Source organism: Neophocaena asiaeorientalis, unplaced genomic scaffold, assembly GCF_003031525.2.
Source record: "Neophocaena asiaeorientalis asiaeorientalis breed wild unplaced genomic scaffold, Neophocaena_asiaeorientalis_V1.1 scaffold78, whole genome shotgun sequence".
Classification (NCBI taxonomy): Eukaryota; Metazoa; Chordata; class Mammalia; order Artiodactyla; family Phocoenidae; genus Neophocaena; species Neophocaena asiaeorientalis.
The window spans coordinates 19,195,395-19,214,567 of record NW_020175018.1 but is presented as its reverse complement, the minus strand read 5'-3'; the positions used below and the strand labels follow the sequence as shown (position 1 = coordinate 19,214,567).

General features: G+C 58.5%; 2 protein-coding genes across 5 annotated transcripts; one reads left to right on the top strand and one right to left on the bottom strand.

The window, feature by feature from the left end:
- Positions 1 to 10: 10 nt before the first annotated feature.
- PMPCA (peptidase, mitochondrial processing subunit alpha) lies at positions 11 to 11,038 on the bottom strand. 2 transcript variants are annotated; one of them, XM_024762510.1, is made up of 13 exons: positions 10,941 to 11,038; positions 9,570 to 9,772; positions 9,056 to 9,135; positions 8,748 to 8,830; positions 7,045 to 7,139; positions 6,167 to 6,267; positions 5,288 to 5,551; positions 4,910 to 5,002; positions 4,697 to 4,815; positions 4,501 to 4,591; positions 4,349 to 4,411; positions 2,702 to 2,846; positions 11 to 1,674 (listed from the first exon to the last, which is right to left on the bottom strand). In XM_024762510.1, exons 1-13 carry the CDS (start codon positions 11,009 to 11,011, stop codon positions 1,505 to 1,507), a joined length of 1,578 nt encoding a protein of 525 aa, XP_024618278.1. In that variant the 5' UTR covers positions 11,012 to 11,038; the 3' UTR covers positions 11 to 1,504. The 2 variants fall into 2 exon arrangements, with proteins under 2 accessions (XP_024618278.1, XP_024618279.1); XM_024762511.1 differs by lacking the exon at positions 9,570 to 9,772 and having other exon boundaries at positions 7,045 to 7,137; positions 10,941 to 11,016.
- Positions 11,039 to 11,117: 79 nt separating this feature from the next.
- On the top strand, positions 11,118 to 17,960 carry ENTR1 (endosome associated trafficking regulator 1). 3 transcript variants are annotated; one of them, XM_024762659.1, is made up of 10 exons: positions 11,118 to 11,302; positions 11,403 to 11,552; positions 12,292 to 12,360; positions 13,124 to 13,236; positions 13,534 to 13,935; positions 14,460 to 14,533; positions 15,176 to 15,287; positions 15,604 to 15,666; positions 16,092 to 16,231; positions 16,962 to 17,960. In XM_024762659.1, exons 1-10 carry the CDS (start codon positions 11,233 to 11,235, stop codon positions 17,059 to 17,061), a joined length of 1,293 nt encoding a protein of 430 aa, XP_024618427.1. In that variant the 5' UTR covers positions 11,118 to 11,232; the 3' UTR covers positions 17,062 to 17,960. The 3 variants fall into 3 exon arrangements, with proteins under 3 accessions (XP_024618427.1, XP_024618426.1, XP_024618429.1); XM_024762658.1 differs by lacking the exons at positions 16,092 to 16,231; positions 16,962 to 17,960 and adding an exon at positions 15,773 to 16,084; XM_024762661.1 differs by lacking the exons at positions 11,403 to 11,552; positions 16,092 to 16,231; positions 16,962 to 17,960 and adding an exon at positions 15,773 to 16,084.
- The last annotated feature ends 1,213 nt before the right edge of the window (positions 17,961 to 19,173 follow it).

Sequence of the window (19,173 nt, the reverse complement as noted above, 5' to 3'; positions counted from 1 at the left end):
GTGTCCTTGGGGGGGGGGGGGTCATTGCGTACATCTCATGGGTCCAAAGTGAAGCAGTTTACTTAGCGTGAGCCATTACAGACTTTAGACGAATGGGCTTTCACCTGGACGTTCAGGTTGAAATTCAAGTTAACACAAATGAAATCGACCAGGGTCTGGAAAATAAGCCTCATAAAGAATTGCGAAATACGACCGAGTGTGAGGGTGGTTTTTAAAATCTGTCTCTCTTTCTCTCCAACGTGCTGAGTCCTGCCACAGGCCAGCCAGTCCCCAAGGGCCAGACTCGGCGTGGGCACCAACGAAGGTGCACGCAGGGCTCTGGGAACAGCAGGGACAGCGCGTAGGGTGGGCCGGGGTTGAAAGGGTGGAGGGAAGGCCCCCAAGTGAACTGGGCAGTGGGGGGTAAAAGGGGAGGAGAGAGGGAGGGGTGGGTGTCCAGGAGATAGAAAGCCCGGGTGAGCGCCAGCTCCCGCAAGAGGTACCTGGGCCCGGCTGGGAGCAGCTCCCAGGACGCCTCGCGCTCCCGCGCTCCCCCCCAGCCAGCCCGGTCACCACAGGACGTTCCTAACAACTGGAATCCACGCCTTTGGCCCGCTTGCCATGAGCCTGGGGCTCCCACCCAGAGGACTGGAGCGGAGCAGGCGAAGGACAGCAGGGGCCCAGACACCTCCCACCTGGGCCAGGGTAGGTGTGCGGTAAAGGGATGGAAATAAAGGGACAAGAGGCCCCAGCAACATGAACGGACGTGACAGAAGTGACGCCGAAACGTTTATTTGATGGCCTTGGATCACCCCTCCCTCTCCCAGCTGGACAGCAGGGGCTGCATTTAGCGTTTCTAAAAATATGGCCGGGAGACGACTCTTCTCCACAAAGCTTCGTGGCCCGGTTCTGTGCAACCCGCTGGTGGCCAGGAAGCCGCCCTCTGAACCACGGCAGCGTCAGAAGGACCCACGGCAGCCAGTGCAGGTGCCCAGGCCCTGCAGGGCCCCGCGTGCGGCCTCAGTCCTCCCGCCTTTCAAGCCCGCCTCCCCTGCCCCAAGCTCCCCACCTCTGAAATCAGAGCCTTACTGTTGAGGGCCAGAGGCCACCCCTCACCGGTCAAGCTGGATGGCGCATCACCCTGGGACCCTCAAGGTGCTGGCATGGGTGGCCCTGGCCTCCCGGATGCAGGCGGGCTGATGGGCCCGGGGGCCTCGGAGGAGAGGTCAGGCCTCGCCCGCCCAACGACCACCGGCCTTGGGGAACCGCGCAGTCCCCCCACCTGCCGAAACCCCTGGGGAAGCAGGAAGACTAGCCCGGCTCGACCCCAGCTGGCTGCCCCAGCCTCCCTGCGCTTCCCGTCTCCAGCCGCAGTGGTGGAGGGCAGTCTTTATTTCACTGATTGGCACGTCCAGTTCTGAAGGAATTCACGTTTAGGAAAAGTCCCACGGTCTGCACCGTCCGTGAACGTCTGCCCTAAAGTCACCCCAAAGAAACGCGTGTGGACGGTGCCGCTGCGGCGCCTCTACCGGAAGAGCCGGTACGTCCTGGGCAGGCGCCCGTCCTTATTCGCCAGCGCCGCCTGGATGTGCTCGTACGCCGGCAGATCGCTCAGGTCCCCCAGGGCGGCCACTGCGGGCTTCCTGCGGAGCATTGCAGAAGCAACTCTCTTGATGTCCTCTGGCTTCACATCGCCTGGCATGGGGAAGAGAGGCGTCAGGTGAACACCCGACCCCGCGTGGACCCCACTCCTCTCCAGGCCGTGGCTGCGGTCCTGAACAGACAGAGGGGTCCCCAACCTGCCACCGCCTCCCCACCTGCGGAGGAGGGATGCTGAGGACCCCAGAGGGTCCAAGCGCAGCCACGTGTGGACTGCACGGTGAGTTTCTTAGTAAATGAGCATCAATTTCAACTGCATTAGTACATGCCCATCCCAACAGGAGTTAACGTAATTAATTTAAAAAGACAAAAAACCCTCAGCTGTGAGTTACCGACATGGCGAGTCTGCAGGGAGGGGAAAACCAAAGCCTCAGCACTGCGTGGACGAAGGGTGAGGTCAGAACGAGGGGGGCCGAGGGGCTGCACACGTGGCCCAGCCTTGGAGGAGGGAACCACAGCCCTGGGAACTTATTTTCTACAGAAGGCGAGGCCTCAGGGAGATCAGGTACTGTCATACTCTAGGGGCCGAGGGGCTGCACGTGGGCGGGGCAAGCACTGCCCTCGGCAGCACTCCAAACCCAGCCGACGCCCGGGGACCGTGTCAGCTTCACCCTGGGCGACTCGGCCCCGCAGGGCAGTAGGCAGAGCCCTTCTGGGGTTGCGGACCCTTTGGGAATCTGATAAAGCTAAGATTAACCTGTCCCCCAAAGAGTCACGAGCAAGTACAGCTTGGCATCTGAACTGGAGGCTCAGGGCCTCCTGAGGGCCACTCACAGGAGGCCGCGGACACCTGCCACAAGCCCCCGGGGCAGTGCTGCTGGAGCTGGTGTCTCTCCACGCACAGCACAGCACCGGGCCACGCGCTTTCCACCCACTTTCCCATTGAACATGCGTTGAAACCTGTAGGGGTCGTGAGAGGCCCTTTCATCAGGGGGCCAAAAGCTGGAGTCACACGGGTACGGCGCTCAGCCGGCGCTGGCAGGGCCGGGAAGCAGACCTGGGAGAGGACGAGGCTTGGGGTGCGGTCCTGCGGGGGCCACCCCGCCCTGGGCCCAGGACTCACGGATGAGCGCACACAGCTCGTGGGGCAGCTTCCTGGAGCGGGTGGCCAGCACCTGCCTCCCCACGTCCTCGAAGATGACGGGCCTGGCCTCCAGGTTCATCATGAGCATGGACGTGAGCTGCGTCTTGGCCCGCTCCAGCTCCACCTGCGGGGTCACGCGGCTCAGTCCCTGGGCTCGCGCCCGTCTCCCAGCCAACCGCAAACGGCCTGGCCAGCAGAGGGGCTGACGGATGCGTCCTGGCGAAGGGTCTTCCGCTTACCCGGGGCTAAATAAGGGAACACGGCCCCCCGTGCCTGGGCTCGCGGCCCAAGTCACAGCAGATCCCGCCATGTTTCCACCTCTGTGCTTTCTGGGTCACGGCTGGAACTACATTCATAGGGCCTTTACCACATTCGAAATAAGGGAGAAGTATGTGCTTCCCTGGAGTTCTTGGGTTTACGCTTTGCCATACAGCATGAGCAGGGAAGAACACCAAACACCCAAACTGCAAGACCCCAAAGCTGGCCACACGCTGAAACCACAAGGAAGACAAACTCAACACCGGCTCTGCGGCTCCCCGCAAATCCCGGAGCAGGGTCTTGGCAGCTGTGTCCACCGCGCTCCCTGGGAAATCCGCAAGAGCCAGCTCAAACTACCAGCTCTGTATCTGGGGCCAAGTTTAAGACTGCAGCTCCAGTGAGTTCCGTTCCTGAAGCCCAGCCTGGAGCGCAAGGGTAGAGACGGGGGCGCTGGTGAGAGGTGCAGGCCGCCCACCGGGGAGCTCTCAGGCCTGGAGAACAGGCGCTGGAAAACACCTCAGCCACCTAGAGTCTGTGTCTTTTAAGTAAAATAACTCATGATTTAACACACGTCTCGGTCACTTTTGCGAGTTCAGGCAAATAGTTTTTATCTCAAGTTGCCTTCACGTTAGAGAAAAACACTTTTTCTAGCAGGATGCTAATGGAACCACCACGTGCAAATTTTTAAACACGTTTTTATTTTTAAAATAATGCTTCTTTTTCTGATTAAAAAGGGAGTACGTGGTTACTGCAGAACACATGGAACGTGCAGAAGCGAAGCCCTGAGGTGAAGCGCACCCGCTGACCCCGAGCAGGCTCACACGCCGCGCTCCTCTGCTGCTGTGTGCGTGTATGTGCCTGTGCGCGTGCACACCTGTCTGGGCACGCCTCCACGTGTAGCGTGTATATAGAATCTGCTTATTGGTGCCAGTTCTGATCCAGGAAGAAAAGCAAGACTTCTAAACACGCGTGGTATAATAAAAAGTAAATGAAAAAATTGAGGGAACAAAATCTCAGGTCAAAACATAAACCAGAGCCAGGAAAGAGCTAGAAAAATGCCCGCGGCCCGCTAGTTCTGCTCAATGCTGCTCCAACGTACCCTTTCACAGAAGGACACAGGGCAGGCACGGGAGGCACAGGCTTGGTCACAGAAAACAGACCTGGCGCTGGGGGGGTTCTCAGCATCAAGACCAGGGAGGACGGGCTCCCACGGGGGCAGGTCTGGGTCACCCCGGGGCTGTGCTGTCCTGGCTGGGATGCTGGTGGTGTGGGCACAGAGCACGGGCCCTCTGCCGGCCACCCCTACACCATGTTCTCTACCCATCGAACACCGCAAGGATGTTGGAAATGGCTCCGAGCCCTACTTACCACATCCACAGTTCCAGCCATTAAAACAAACTCTCTCGTGATGATCTCCACCATTTCTCGAACCTGTGAGAGAACGTGGAGCGGGAGAGCATGATCTCAGCCCGGCAGCCTTCGTCCCCCGGTTCCCGCGGTGAAGGAGGCCCGGCCCTCACCTGTCTGGGGTCGGCGCTGGCGTGAATGCACAGAAGGCCCGTGTCCTCGTAGCTGTGGTGGTAGGAGGTCGCGTTGTACATCCAGTGGTGCCTGTGAGGGACGTGGGGAGAGGGACGCCAGGAAGGTGTCAAGGCCCCAGAGCACGCTTGGCTGGACCGGTGGCCCCGACGCAGCGGGCGAGGGCACCCAACCCACCTGTTGAGCACGTTGAGGTAGAGCCTGGTGAACATGCCCTTGCCAGGCCCGCCGGCCGAGAAGGAGCCGCCGCCGCCCATCATCATGTTCAGCACCGCGAAAGGGAGGAAGTCCCCCTCCTGCGGCAGACGGACGGCACAGCTCAGCCCGGCCGGGCCCGCACGGCGGCGAGGCCCGCCCCAGGACGCCCCGCCTGAGCCGCCCAGGACTCACCAGGAAGGAACAGCTCTCCAGGCCAATCATGATGTGCGTGAGCTCAGGGAACGGGGTGGGGCCCAGGCTGACACTGGACATGTCCCTTTCCAGCTGCAACCAAGAATGCACTCAGTGAAAGACCACCAGGCCTCGCACGCTTCTCAGGTCAGGTGGTATATAAACGGGTCTACGGAAACCGTACACCAACGTCAGGAAACCCCTCGAGAGGCGCGAGCCAGCCGAGCCTCCAGCCCAGGTGGAACTCGGCTCTAACAGGAACACGGTCAAGGTGAAGCCGGGTTAAGGTGAACCCAACGCCTTCAGGATACACACAAGGTCGATCACACTGAAAAGAAGAGTCAGGGAAAGCGAACGCAACCCGAGGTCACGGCTTACCCTGGCGATGCCCCCGGTGTACTGCGCCACCGATCCGTCCACGTGCACGGCCGCCCCGCTGCCCCAGGCAGGGCGCGCGCCCAGCAGGTACTTCCGGGCGCACTCCACCAGCTGCTCGTGCCCCACCCCCACCCCGGCCAGCACCATGCGGTCCGGGGTGTAGTAGTTTCTCAGGTAGGAATGAAGCACCGATCGATCGATCTTTGCTATGTTCTCCGTAGGGCAGAAACGGTGGAGGCCAACTGTGTTTTCCCTGTAGGCGGCCTTGATAAAGGAAACAAGAGACGCACGGGTGACAAGGAGAACACAGCCAGGCCTCCCCAGGCAAGCCGGGGCTGCAGCGACCCCCGGCCAGATGGGAAAAGCCCAGGCCTCCCCAGGCAGACCGGGACGGCAGCACCCCGCGGCCAGGTGAGAAAAGCCCAGGCCTCCCCAGGCAGGCCGGGACGGCAGCGCCCCGCAGCCAGGTGGGAAAAGCCCAGGCCTCCCCAGGCAGGCCGGGACGGCAGCGCCCCGCAGCCAGGTGGGAAAAGCCCAGGCCTCCCCAGGCAGGCCGGGACGGCAGCGCCCTGCGGCCTGATGGGAAAAGCCCGCCAGCTGCTCGTTTCAGCTCCCGTTTGGCAGGAACAGCTTTGTGTGTTTACAAAAAGAGTAAAACCTGCCTCTCCGGAACGAAAATTCGTAAGAAACGTCAAATAAAAGGCTCACTCACTCTACAGGCCTCGTTACCGTAAGGATTAGAAAGTTTAAAACTTGCATAGCTAACAAATTCAGAAATTAAAAATGTTCTGCAAGGTGGCATCAGGCAGGTGAACGACCCCCGCCGAGCCCGGGTTCAGGGGGGCGAGGCCGTGGAGGTGGCCCGCGTGTCCATCGCACCTCGTGAATCATCTCGGTGAGAAGGGGCTCCGGGTCGGGCCGCATGCCAAGGTCCTCCAGCTCAAACCGGACAGCCATACGCGTCAGCTCGATTTCTTCATCTGCAGAGAACCAGAGACGAGGCTCAGCCGGAGGCCGCCCCGAGCCTGGGTCGCCGAGCGGGGCCCAGTGTCGTTCATCGGCAGGCACGGGCAGAGCCTCCTCTGCCTTCCTCTGCGGCAGAGCTGGGGGGCACTTGTATGAGCGACGGGGAGAGTGCCCTGCAGGCCGGGACAAACTGTCTGAACTGGGCCTCCTCCCCTCTGCCCGGAAGCAGCCACCTGGCCCCGCTCCGAGCCGTGGCTTCCTCCCCGTACAAGGCACTGAGGTCCAGACACAGAGGCACAGACCAATGGCGGGGGTGTGTTTTATCAGGTAACTGGAACCAGCGCCAGAAAGATGGTAATGCGGAACCGCAGCCTGGGAACCTCAAGGCCAGGCTGCCGTGAAACACAGCGCAGCTAGACTGGCCTGCGTCAACTCCTAGGAGGGAGCTTGAAGTCTTGCCATTTGCAAGGCTGAGGAAGGGAATGGGGACAGAGACACAGAAACTTCTGGGAGCACGTCAGTCAGGGTGTTTAAACACCGTCTGAGATGCTTTTCTGAAATGAAAGAACCATTTCGCTACAAACGTCAAAGGGCACAGAGGAAGTGTCGAAGTATTCAGTATCAAGGACATTTCTAATCGCGAGCGTTGTTTCCAGTGACCCCCTGCTGACTGTCACTGGTGGGTGGGCCCAAGGCTCCATAACACAGTGCCCCTCCCCGGGGCGGTGAGTCAACACACCTCCCAGCACTGCCCCCCACCCCAGGACCCCTCAAGCAGGCCGAACGCGCACCTGTTAGCCTGGGGTGCAGGACCACGTCTGCCAGCAAGCCAACTACCGTGTCCAGGCCTTTAGAATCAGCAGACACAGCATACATGGTGGTGTCTCTGGAAAAACCAACAAGACCAACGTTGGGGGCACTAAGGTCACGACAGGTGTATGCTGGGGTGGCAGGGGAGGCGGCTACATCTTTCTGCGTCGAGGGTCAGCACGCACCTGGGGCTTTTTCCCCTTTCCCATCTTACAGTGTAAACTCTTAGCAGGCAGGAACCACAGCTGTGCACAGGCTAATTGCTGGAGTGGAAGACACTGTCCAGCCCAACTGGAGAGGCAGCTGAGCGGTTTTCACCAGCACAAGCCCCCCTGAGGCTCCTCGTGTCATCCTGCGCTGAGTGTCCGCTAGGCGAACTGTCCACACGGCGCGTGCCTGGCCTTAGACGGCTGGGGGACAGAGACTGATTGTAACAGTAGCTCACAGCACAGGGCCACGAGGGCGGCACACTCAGGCCAGAGACCACGCAGAGCGGGCCCAGCTGCCACGTGGAGAGGAGCGAGTCCTGGAGGGGAGACGTGGCCATCAGGGCCTCTGCAGGGAAGGGGCCATTCTCAGCGGGGAAGTGCTGTAGGACCACGTGGGAGAGCGGCAGGAACGAAAGTCTGAGCTGAGAATTAGCTGGCTGCACTAGGGCAGAACACAGGCCCGCCTGACCAGAGAAAGGGGCTCCCTGCGGAGACGGAGGATGAGATTTTTCACAAGAACACAGCCAACCAGTCTGGCTTTCATTCCCGGGCAGCCGGGAGCCACAGGTTTCTGAACAGACCTTTTTTTGAACATGTGAACATGCTGCCTCCATGTCAACTCTAATTCTTGGCGTTTAACCTATGTTTTCTCTCTAATTTTTTTAGCATTCACGTCGAAATAACCAACCACTTAAAAGAAGTATGATCTAGGACTTCCCTGGCGGTCCAGTGGTTAGGACTCTGTGCTTCCACTGCAGGGGCCCAGGTTCAATCCCTGGTCGGGGAACTAAGATCCCGCATGCCACCCGGCGTGGACAAAAAAAAAAAAAAAAAAGGTGTGATCTCTGTCTGCTCATCTCACATTGCCCTGAGCAGAGCTCTCCAAAACACGCCCCACAGTGGGCAGAGAGACACCACCTGCCTTTGCCCACAGCACCCCCACCCCATCTGTGCCCCAGCTGCCTACTGAATCTTCCCCACCCCAAACCGACCACTGCCTCTTCCAGGCTGAGCCTCTGCACCTGCTGTCCCCTCGGTCTGAGCCACGGCCGTCCGTTATTCCACCTGGCAGGCGCCTTCAAGCAGCAGCCCTGACGCTGAGTTGCCTACCGTTCCCTTCCTGACCTCCCCCACGGTCCCACCACCCTCGGCCCCTGGCTCCTGCGTCTACCAGCCGTGGTGCAGCCCTTTGCCCCATCTGTGAGCATCCTGGGGACAGGCTTGCTCTGCATCCCCAGTGCCCAGCCAGCAGCCTGGCTCGAATGGCAGGGGAGGCTTGGCCCTCGGAGCGCATGCCTCTGTGTAAGTGTTGCCACCCACCCAACCCTCCACCCGAGTCTCTGCCTGGACCAGGGCTCACTTCTCACCATTCACCTCCATGGCCTCGCCAACGGGAGGGGCTCAGGGGGACTCTCACCAAGGATGAGGACAGTCCACATGATAAAAGGTGAGTCTGTACATGAAAGCTGGCGTACCTTGATGTCTGGCAGTCACAAATACCCCCGTGCTTCTCCAAGGTAAGCAGAATTTCATCCTTGCTGTCAAATCGATCAGTAGACTAGAAAAAATGAATAAGAGATCCTACGTAAGCCACGCAGAACAACCTCCAAGATACGGTTTTTAAGAAAAAAATTTACTTTTGCTTTCAGAACACTTGACTTAGAAACCTTAATTAGTATCGACTCGGCAATTTAAGCATTTATTAAAATACCCACTCTAGAAAAGCAAACCTTGACAGATTCTTCCCAAGTATAGCCTCAAAAATCACAAGTTGGACACTGACCGAAAATGCCAATTTTTCCAAAAAGTGAGCGATTCCACTGAGATATTTTGCTTCATATCTTGATCCCGAGTTAATAAGAACTGGCAATAAAAATAAAGTTGACAGGTTAAGTCAGATATTCAAAAGAGAAGATTTAATCAAGACAAACCTTTTAAAGTTGTGAATATGACCGAAACAACCAGATTTAAACACATGAGGACGACAAGTACGTACGTTATCTCGATTCCGAAGGTTTTCACAGCTACATACATACGTCAGTATTTATAGAATTACGTACTTTATATCTGTATGAGAAAACTTTTAGGATGACAGAAAGGCAAAAAGAAGGAAACAAAACCCACCACCAGGAGAGCCACCGTTCATACTCTGCTTACTAAATTTTCAGATTCTACGCCATGCTTTTTCACTCAGGACACAATTCATGAACGATGCCCTACGTACAACTAACAGTCCACTGAAGTGTGTGCGTGTTACAACAAACGGAGCCGCCCGCGACGCTACCAACAGCACTTACTTCCTACTGTACAAAACTGTCCAAACTTATTTTGGGACGCCACACGAAGCCCATTCTCCAGTGTGGTGACTCTGGTTTCAAACTTTTCTTGTCCATCAACTGTGGCAAAAACAGGCTTGGGTACTCCGGGCAAGGGGGAAGAGAGGGGGACGCTGGGATAGGCACCGCCACTACTGAACTGCCTGTATGCAGGGGCTCCAAACCTGAAACACAGAAATCGGCCCAGGTGTAATACCACTGAGATGGTGGGACCTGTGGTGACCACCTAGGTGCAGTTATTCGTGTTCTGTGTGCATTTAAAAAATCAGCATCTCCTTATCTAGAGGACTGACTTCTACACGTCCCCAGAGACAACGCAGAGGAGTGACCAAGAACACCACTGAGGCGTTCCCAGGGACATGCGGCAAGTTGGTTCAGGCCTTTAGGCCTCAAATGCCGCCTCCACAAAAAGAGGGTTAAGTGGGTTAAGTCTGTTTCTACACACCGAGCGCTTGGCCAAGCCCTGCCCTTCAACAGCCCCCTGGAGCCTAAGCAGAAGCCACATCTCTTCACGGGGTCCCGAAGGCCTCTAACTCCCCCTCCAAACTCACCTGCTAGCCACCCCCCCGCCCCAGGTCCGGGTCCCACTGGCCAGTTGGCCCGTTCCCTGGACACACTGGGCTCATCACCCCCTCGCTGCTGTTCTCACGGTTCCCGGCCTGACCCGCCTTCCCCTGCACTGTTCACAGGGCTGACCCTTCTCTCAGTCCCCGTCCCTTGTCTCAGATGTCACCTCCTCGTAAGCTGCTCCTCCTCGTTCCACCCGAAGTTAGTCTCTCCTGTTTCTTACCGCCGAAGACGGCTTACTCCCTTTAAAGCTGACACTTTGGGCATGAGACTGCCTGGACCCAGTGCCTGGTTTCTGTCCCCAGCGCACCCAGGATCTCACAGCGAGGGATCAACACCCATCTGTCGCCTGAATGAAAGCGCCAGTGCGGGAAAAGGCCAGACCTCCAGAGGAGAGGGGACAGAGCACAGCAGTCAAGGACATGGCTCTGCCGACCACAGAACCCAGGCTCTCCGGCTCGGCCTCACAAGGGGGCACGCGGCCGGAAGGGGCCGGGGCGGAGATGACACGTGACCTCGGACGAGCACCCCCCCCCGACCGCCCGGGAGGAGAGAGCGGGAGAGAGGCGGATGGGGCTCGGGACCGGAGCCCGGGGCGCCATGGGGGTAAGTGCCCCCGTCGCCTCGGGGACCGGGCGGGGGTCCCGCACTCCCAGCCCGCTTCCCGGGCGCCGCCCCTCGGCGTGGGGGAGCCAAAGGCGGAGCGTCCAGAAGGGCGCGGGCCGCCCCAGCCCCCGGCCGATCCCCGGCCGGCCCTCGGCTCACCTCAGCCGCGAGCGGCCCCAGGAGCCCGAGCCTCGCAACAGCCGCGTCGCCGCCAGCACCATAGCCGCCATCTTGAGTCACCGCCCACCGACTCTGTCGTCACTTCCTGTTCCGCCTCCGGCCCCCCGCCCCCCCGGCGCCGGCCCGAGGCGTTCGGGCTTGCGTTTCCGTGAGCAGCGGCCGAGAGGCGGGCGACTGGGGCGGTCGACTTGGGCCGCGGCCGGGGCGGAGTTGGAGCCATGGAGCCGCCGCTGCCGGGCTAGGGAGGGCTGGCGCCGCGGGGCCCGCGGCGATGGCGGGCTACGCGCGTCGCCCCGGCGTCACCCCGCTGTCCCGGGCCCGGAGCCTCGTCATTCCGGACGGTGAGCGGGCGGGGGGCGGGCGGGGGTCCGCGGCCCGGCGTCCGCGCTGAGGCCCAGGTGAGGCGGGCGCGCGGTGAAGTCGCTCTTGTTGTTATTACAGCTCCCGCGTTCTATGAGCGCCGGTCTTGTCTCCCCCAGCTAGACTGTGAGCGCCCCCAAGCCAGGGACCTGGAGTCCCACTTCTTCGGCATTCGGCCGACGTTTATGTGCTATGTGCCCAGTCCGGTGCTAGCTTCCGTGGGAGACACAGGTGAGAGACGAGCCTCAGGGACTCCCGGTGCCGGCACTACCTGTAAGTCCCGCGCGGTAGCGCAACTCACCCCCGGCCCAACGGTGAGCACTAGCCCCACCGTGCGCCGGGCGCTGGGAGTAGGAAACGTAAGTGGATAGGAGTCCCGTCCCCTGGAGCTCACAGTCTCCTCTTGGAGAACCCCCTGCCCCCCCCAGCCAGACAGTTCCAGTACACCGTGGCAAGTGCCGGCATAGAGGTAGGCCCAGTGGCAACACAGGAAACCACCTTGCTTTCTCAGGTGGGAGGATGAGGGAACCTTCATCCAGTAGGCCAGGCTGGGAAACCAGGTGTAGCCATCCTCTGGTCGCTGCAGCTGGGCAGAGGCCATCTTTAGTTCATCCTAACTCTCCCCAAGCGGCTACACTGCCTGCCTGGGGTCCAGGGTGTTCAGGGAGCGTTTAGGTGGTTCTGTCACGGTCTGAGAGCCAATGACAACCCACGAGGGCATTCAGGAGGCACCATAAGACGGAGGACGTGCGCCTGCCCCACGGGGCAGCAGACCTATCGGGAGCTTTTTTAGAATCACAGGTGCCAGGGCCCATGGATGTGAGACCATCTCCAGGGGCAGGAGCCCGGGGGCTTGTGCTTTGAAAGTTGCCCAGGCCGTAAGAACCACTGCAATAGAGACCGCATGTCAAAAAAAGTTGTGGTCATAAAGGCCTCCCGTGATCACGGTGGGGTGATGATGTCTCTGCAGATTTGGGCTATGAACAGGGGAAAGGCACTACGCACGGTCCATCAGGAGCCCAGAACACACACTTTGGAGGTACAGTAGTTCAGTAACCCTTTCATTTTCTCTCCGTCCGTGTCTCTACGGGGCAGGCACGTGCCCAGCCAGCGGCAGGGCTGGCAGTCTGACAGCATATAACCCGAAAGAGCAGGTGGGGGTGGAGCCCCACAGTCGATCTTGACCCGCGGGTGGAGGGAAAGTGGGCACAGGGGCAGGAGAACCTGGGCATGAGGGATGGCAGGGGGTGGGAAGTCACACCTGAGGGGTCTGAGGAGACAGTGGGGCCAGGGTTACAGGAGCCAACTTCATACAGGGTTGACACCTGGGCTTGGATCACTGGTGGGCCAAAAGGGCCGCAGGGTGGCTGGTTGGGTACCGGGAGAGTGGGAAAGAGAAGGGAGAGCTGCAGAGTGAGCGGGGAAAAGGCTGGAGGCGGAGCAGTGGTTCCTGACGTGGCTGCACGTCCGCTCTGCCAGCCTCCGGCGTAGGCTGCAGCCCAAGCCCTTTGCATGGGAGTGGAGGCGCGTGGCAGCCTTAGATGTCCCAGGTGCACCCCGTGGGCAGCCAGGTGCGGGGACCGAGGGGCTGGGACGAGAAGGAGAATTTAGAATGCCCGAGTTGGTCTGTTTTATCAGCCAGCTTTCTCGTTTCCCAGTGTCGCTGAGGTCTGGTGGAAGGACGAGGGCAGCGTTCCCCATCTTAGATGGGGTCGTGTTCAGGAAAGAGCAACGAATAGGGACGTTCCCTTTAAGGACCTTCAGAAGACGTTTCACGTTTGTGACGTCTCTTATCATCTCAGGTGAGGAACTTGGAGATCTTGAAGAGGCAAATCCATTCTCCTTTAAAGAGTTTCTGAAAAGCAAGAACCTTGGCCTGTCGAAAGAGAATACTGACAGCAGAATTTATTCAAAGGTAAAGCTAAGGCGTTGTTGGCAGCGACCTTAGACAGAAAACCCTTCCGGAGGCCGTCTCTCTTCTGACGTGCAGTGTTGCTTCCCAGGAGGCTGGCCGAGGGCTGTGGGGCAGAGCGGGGCAGCTGCTGCTCCCGGTGGAGAAGCCGTGTGGCGCTCAGAGCCGTTTGGGTCCTTCCTGCCCTCCACATTCCCGGCAGCCAAGATGGGCCTTTCTTCTTGTTCCAACCTCAGACGTCTAGGAAGAAAGGCCTGCGACGGCTCCGGAGCCTGAGCGTTGCCTCCCTGTCTTCTTCAGGAAGCCACGAGGCACTCGCTGGGACTCGGCCGCAGCTCCCCCACCTCCCAGGCCACGGGGTATGGCCTGGGGCATCAGCAGCCGTTTTTCGAAGACCCGACGGGGGCTGGCGACCTCCTGGACGAGGACGAGGACGAAGGGTGGGACGGGGCCTACCTGCCGTCTGCGGTGGAGCAGACCCACCCCTCCAGGGTTGCCGCCAGCACATCGCCCTGCAGCACCTATGTCTCCTTTTTCTCCAACCCGTCGGAGCTGGTGGGGCCCGAGTCTCTGCCTCAGTGCACGCTGAGCGACTCCGACTCCCGCGTCTCCCCAGCCGGGAGCCCCAGCACCGACTTCACAGTCCACGGAGAGTCTCTGGGGGACAGGCACCTTCGGACGCTGCAGATAAGTTACGAAGCAGTAAGTGAGGGGGCTGTGCGTCGGCACCCTGGTCACGGCTCATGTCTAAGCAGCATTCTTGGAGGAAACCTGGAGCCCCCGGTGTCCCTGATGGCCTGGGGGGTGGGCTCCAAGGACAAGACAGCCTGTGGTCTGTCTGACCGGCGTGAGCGTAACCGCCAAAGTCCTGCGGAGGGCTGTGAGGGGGCGTGAACCGGAGCAGAGGGAGATCCTCAACGCGCTGCCCCTCAGAAAAGGGTCCACCCCAGCTGGTGGCTCGGGGACAGCTTGCCCGGTGTCCTGAGGGCATTTGAAAAATTATAGTCACCTAAGAGTTATAAGATCTCAGTAAGACTGGAGTCTGTGACTGTAGTAGGCCTTTAAAAAGCAGAAAACCTTGTTCTTGGTTTTTCTCTGTATGTGGACTGTAGAGTGGCTCTTGCAATGTTTTTGTTTATCAAGAAGTTGCAGAGCCAAGTAGCAGAAGTACACATCCCTTTGCAGTGAGACACCGAGCTTCTAATGAGGATTTTCTTTTTCTGCAGCTGAAAGATGAAAATTCTAAGCTAAGAAGAAAGCTGACTGAGGTTCAGAGCTTCTCTGAAACTCAAACAGAAATGTACGTAAGTTTTGAGTTAGGCTTGCAATTCAAATTATCTTCTGACCCTCAAAGAAACCAATGCGAAAACGATAATGAAGTATCAGAGTTGGACTGTGCCTGGGTTTTTATTGTTTGTGTTTTTTGTTTTTTGTTTTAAAATTAGTTTACTTATTTAACTTATTTATTTTTGGCCGCGTTGGGTCTTCGTTGCTGCACACGGGCTTTCGCTAGTTGCGGCGAGCGGGGGCTACTCTTCGTTGCGGTGCGCGGGCTTCTCGTTGCGGTGGCTTCTCTTGTTGCAGAGCACGGGCTCTAGGCGCGCAGGCTTCAGTAGTTGTGTGAGGGTGGGTTTTATTGCATTAAATCCTCAGCGTCAGATACGTTTCTTGTGTTCTGTGTAAAAGTGTGTTTGAAACAGAGCAAAATCAACCCCACTTGACAATGGAGCAGCAGAGCTGTCAGACGGCCCCAGGGCGCCCCTGACCGCCAGCCGACTGGCATCCAGCTCTGAGGTGGTCGCCTCACAGCTGTTCCTCCCAAGGTGCATTCTGAAACCTTGTGGTTTTTATTTGATCAAATCCAATTAAAACTGCTTATAGTCTGACATTCTTAGCATTAGTCAAGGGAGTTACTAATCACCTGGGCTTTTTCCTTAACAAGGGTGAGGACGCTTGAGCGGAAGTTAGAAGCGAAAATGATCAAGGAGGAGAGTGACTACCATGACCTGGAGTCGGTGGTGCAGCAGGTGGAACAGAATCTGGAGCGCATGACCGTGAGCAGACAGGCGCCTGGCTCGCAGTGGGGGGTGGGCAGGGCCGGCCTGGCTGGACACTGTCAGGTGTCTGCTGTGTCACTCCCTACAGGGCACTGAGTCCTGCCCCGGGGGCACATGGGTCTGGGTGGGCCCAGGCAGGCCGGCAGTGAGCAGGGCCCCTCACAGTGGGCTGCCCAGCCATGGGGTGGGCCCGCCTGGCCGGGGCCGCCAGGTAAGGGAGAGGGACGGGGAGAGAGGGGATGCGTCCTGTGTCCATTTTACCGTATCAGTGATGCCTTTTATTTTTTTTCTTTTTTTGTGGGGGGAATAACAGAAACGGGCAGTAAAGGCCGAAAATCACGTCCTAAAACTGAAACAGGAAATCAGCTTGCTCCAGGTAACTAGAGAGGGGCTTAAACAGTTCACGTATTCGTGAATTCCAAAAAGGGCACCAAAGAGTCTCTAATGGGGTTTCCTCCCCTCGCCCTCCCGCTCCCCCGCAGATGAAGCATCCAGATCAGGACAGCGTGAGCTGGCCTCCTGGTTGTGCCCAACAGGAGTGTCGAGGGCATCACTATAGAGCGGGGGGTGGCACGTGCACACCAGACGACAGGCGAGGTACCAGGGACGGCATTAGGCCCGTGTCCTTTAGGAGGCCTGCTACCCCCCAGTTAGGAAAGGGCATCATCCCCTTGTCGCCTCTACCTAGGGTGCCTTGTCTGGTTTCAGTCAGATGGCCTTTTAGCTGCTCTCCTGTTTAGCCAGGAAAAAGTCCTAACGCTGCCACGCCCGCCTCCCCTCCCCACCCCCCACCGGGCCCAGGCGCAGGTCTCTGACTTCAAGCGCGAGAACGAAGCCCTGCGGTCAGGCCAGGGTGCCAGCCTGGCAGTGGTGAAGCAGAACACGGACATGGCCCTGCAGAACCTCCGCGCTGTCATGAACAACGCGCGTTCCTCCATCAAGTGAGTGCGGGGCTTGGAGGGGGGTGCTTAGCTGTTGTTTCAAGCTGCAGCCTTGGGGGGTGGGGCTCGGTGATCCTGTTCACCCCGCAGTCATACGACACAACCTTGGCGAGCAGGCCCTCCACGGTCCGCGGGGGGATAACCGTTCTCACCTGGGAGGCTTGAGGGTTAACGTCAGCCAGACCTGAATCACCTACAAGACACCAAGGTTTTGAGTGAAAAAGAGTACTACTTTCCCTCTTATAAAAACACATACACTTGAAGAAGGCCCAAGACGTGCAGGGCACAGTGAGGCTCCTGGGGGGCCGGGTGCCGTCGTCGTGATCTCTCTCCCGCGGGGCTGAGCTCAGCAGCAGCGGTGTCCAGTCAGAGCCGCTGGTAGGGAAGCACGTCGGGTGTCCAGACACAGCCGTGGGTAGAGAAGCCCGTCTCGTTTAAGTCCAGTACAAAGAGTCTCTTGAGACTGAATCTAAGATTTAAAAACTCTGCACTTTTCACTCTGGAACTTCTCTGCTTTAGCGCTTCTGGTTTTTTTTGGGGGGGGTGGGGGCGGGGGACTGCGTTGTGTGGCTTGCGGGATCTTAGTTCCCCAACCGGGGAACCAACTTGTGCCCCCTGCAGTGGAGGCGGGGAGCCCAGACCACTGGACCGCCAGGGAGGTCCCAAAGCTTCTGTTATTGCCCTGGAGCAGCTGTAGAAACTGTCTGTAACATCTGTGCTTTTATTTCAGGCAGCTGGTTTCTGGAGCTGAAACGTTGAATCTTGTTGCTGAAATCCTTAAATCTATAGACAGAATTTCTGAAATTAAAGATCAGGGGGAGGAGTCTTGAGACCCACGGAGGTGCTTCCAGCTCACAGCTCTGTTTACCTCCTGAAACCGTTACCCCATGGATTGCAACATGCCACCATGTCTCTGAATGTGCAGTCTTCACACACAGTAAAGATATCTATCACGAGATACTAATTTCACGGCCTGGAACATGAGCCGCACACAGGGAGGAGCAGCCCCTGGATGCGAGAGCCGCAGCTGTGCTCCGTGTACCCTCCTTGGTGAGCTACGGGCGCTGATCATCTGCTGGAAGACATTTCTATAAAAGCCGGTGCTTTTTTTTAGAGTTACTAAACGAAAACAGCAATAATTCTGTGATGAGCGTTTTCCATTGTCATTTTAGAATATGAACTGTAAGATAAGTTCAGTTGATCGTCTTTGCTTTCGTAAGTAGAGAGAAACACTAAATGAGTCACAACGTAAGCGCTCGCCTCAGACAGGGACCTGTGCCTTACTGGCGGTGCTCGGCACCCCCTCTGGCTCACAGCCCACTCCTTCAGCTTCGGGGTGGGGGGGGGCTCCTGTGGTTGGTGACCTGAGCGTGGATGCCCCACTATCTTCCCGCAGGGATCAAGGTCAGCACAGGCATTCCACAGTGGGGCACCACCTAAGTGCACTGGAAAACTGGTTTTGGCTGGAGGGTTTTGCTACGCATTCCAAGCGGCATCTTGTAGGATGACATGTAGGATTCAGGGACTTGGAGCCTAGGCAGAGCCTTCCCAGGTCAGGGCGGTGTCTCCCAGGGTGCCTTTCCAATCCCTTCCTGCTGGAGGGGAGGCGTAACATGCACTAGATGCCTTTTTGGCTGTTTTCCTATGGATGTGATTTTTTTAACTTAAACGTCCTTTTTGCATCCTGTTCAAATTGACAGTTTTCTTACTTAATAAATTCTAAAATTCATACACAGTGTCCTCTTTTTCCCTAATTCAGCCCGTTCTTTATGCTTGAGAATCACGCTGCTGACCGTGGCCTAATGGGTGGTTTGTGCTGATAAATGAAAAAGCCCAGGGGGTTAGGGTGGACCCACACCGGCTGCTAGGCTCGGCTGCAGGGACAGCGCGCCGCGGACACGCGCGGCACAGCTGCATGTCTTGAGTGGGACAGGTTGGAGTCTAGCATGGGAGCATTTGAGGTCCCCTGGTTGGACTTACAAGACGTTTAAACTGCTAGGCCCTGTGATCTCAGCTACAGGTAAGAGCCTCCCAGGACTCCCCACTGACCCCGCCCTTCATCTCAGCCCCACCCACTACCTTGTGCTCCTGCCCGTTGGTGAAAAGTGGGTTCCGAGCAGACTTCAGACAGGGTGGTCTAGTAGGAGAGTCTTAGAGCGAGCCTCTCCTCAGGGTGCGCTCGCAACAGCGCTGGGGCTGCTGAGGGGGTGCCTGGGCCACAGCCCTGCGTAGAGGGCACAGCGTTTATTTTACAGGGACCAGATCACCGGGCTGGAGGGCTGGGGTGGGCACAGGGGGTCTGGGTGCAGCAAGGAGGGGGGTGGACACGCAGGCTTCTGTTACACTGTTCTCTGTGCCTTTGAAGTGTTCCACAGTAAAAAAAAAACAAAAACTTCAGAGAACAATTCACGATGACTGCGTTGAACACGCATCTCTGCCTGTGCATCTGGACCCCGTGGGCTCGGGTCCCGGACTATTAAGGGGCGCTGAGTGAGCACGGGAGGGGCCGGCAACTCTGTGGGCCCCTCGCTGCAGGTCCCGCTTTGAGCACCAACCCGCGCCCCCTCCCCACCGCCGCCACCCCACCTGGCTCACGGGAGGGGCGCCTGCTCCTACCTCTCCCGGCATCCTCACTCGCCTTCCAGCACTCGGCCACCGCCCCCGGGAAGACGCACTCACTCCGGAGGTCAGGGGCCCTCCCCGCGGGGGCGCGTCGCCGGGGTGAGGCCGGTCGTCTCCGACGGGCTCGGCGCACTGGCCCCGCACGGCCCGGCCGGGACAGTCGCGAGCGCTCGGCGGGTTTTCTCCTCGGTTCCTCAGCCAAAACCCTGGACACAGCTAACGGAGAAACAGCACAGACAGGCTCGGTGGCTGCGGGAGGTCCCACAGCGAGGGAGAAGACTCTCCCGACCCGGTGACCGGGCCCCTTGGGGCCGCAGCGA

Coding starts and splice junctions, on each gene's coding strand:
- ENTR1 (XM_024762658.1), top strand. CDS start 11,233: ATGGCGGGCTACGCGCGTCGCCCCGGCGTCACCCCGCTGTCCCGGGCC. Junction 11,553..12,291: donor AGCTTCCGTGGGAGACACAG/GTGAGAGACGAG, acceptor ATGTCTCTGCAG/ATTTGGGCTATGAACAGGGG. Junction 15,288..15,603: donor AGAATCTGGAGCGCATGACC/GTGAGCAGACAG, acceptor GGGGAATAACAG/AAACGGGCAGTAAAGGCCGA.
- PMPCA (XM_024762510.1), bottom strand. CDS start 11,011: ATGGCGGCTATGGTGCTGGCGGCGACGCGGCTGTTGCGAGGCTCGGGC. Junction 9,773..10,940: donor TGGGGCCGCTCGCGGCTGAG/GTGAGCCGAGGG, acceptor TCTGTGTTTCAG/GTTTGGAGCCCCTGCATACA. Junction 5,552..6,166: donor TCACCGAGATGATTCACGAG/GTGCGATGGACA, acceptor TCCTTTATCAAG/GCCGCCTACAGGGAAAACAC.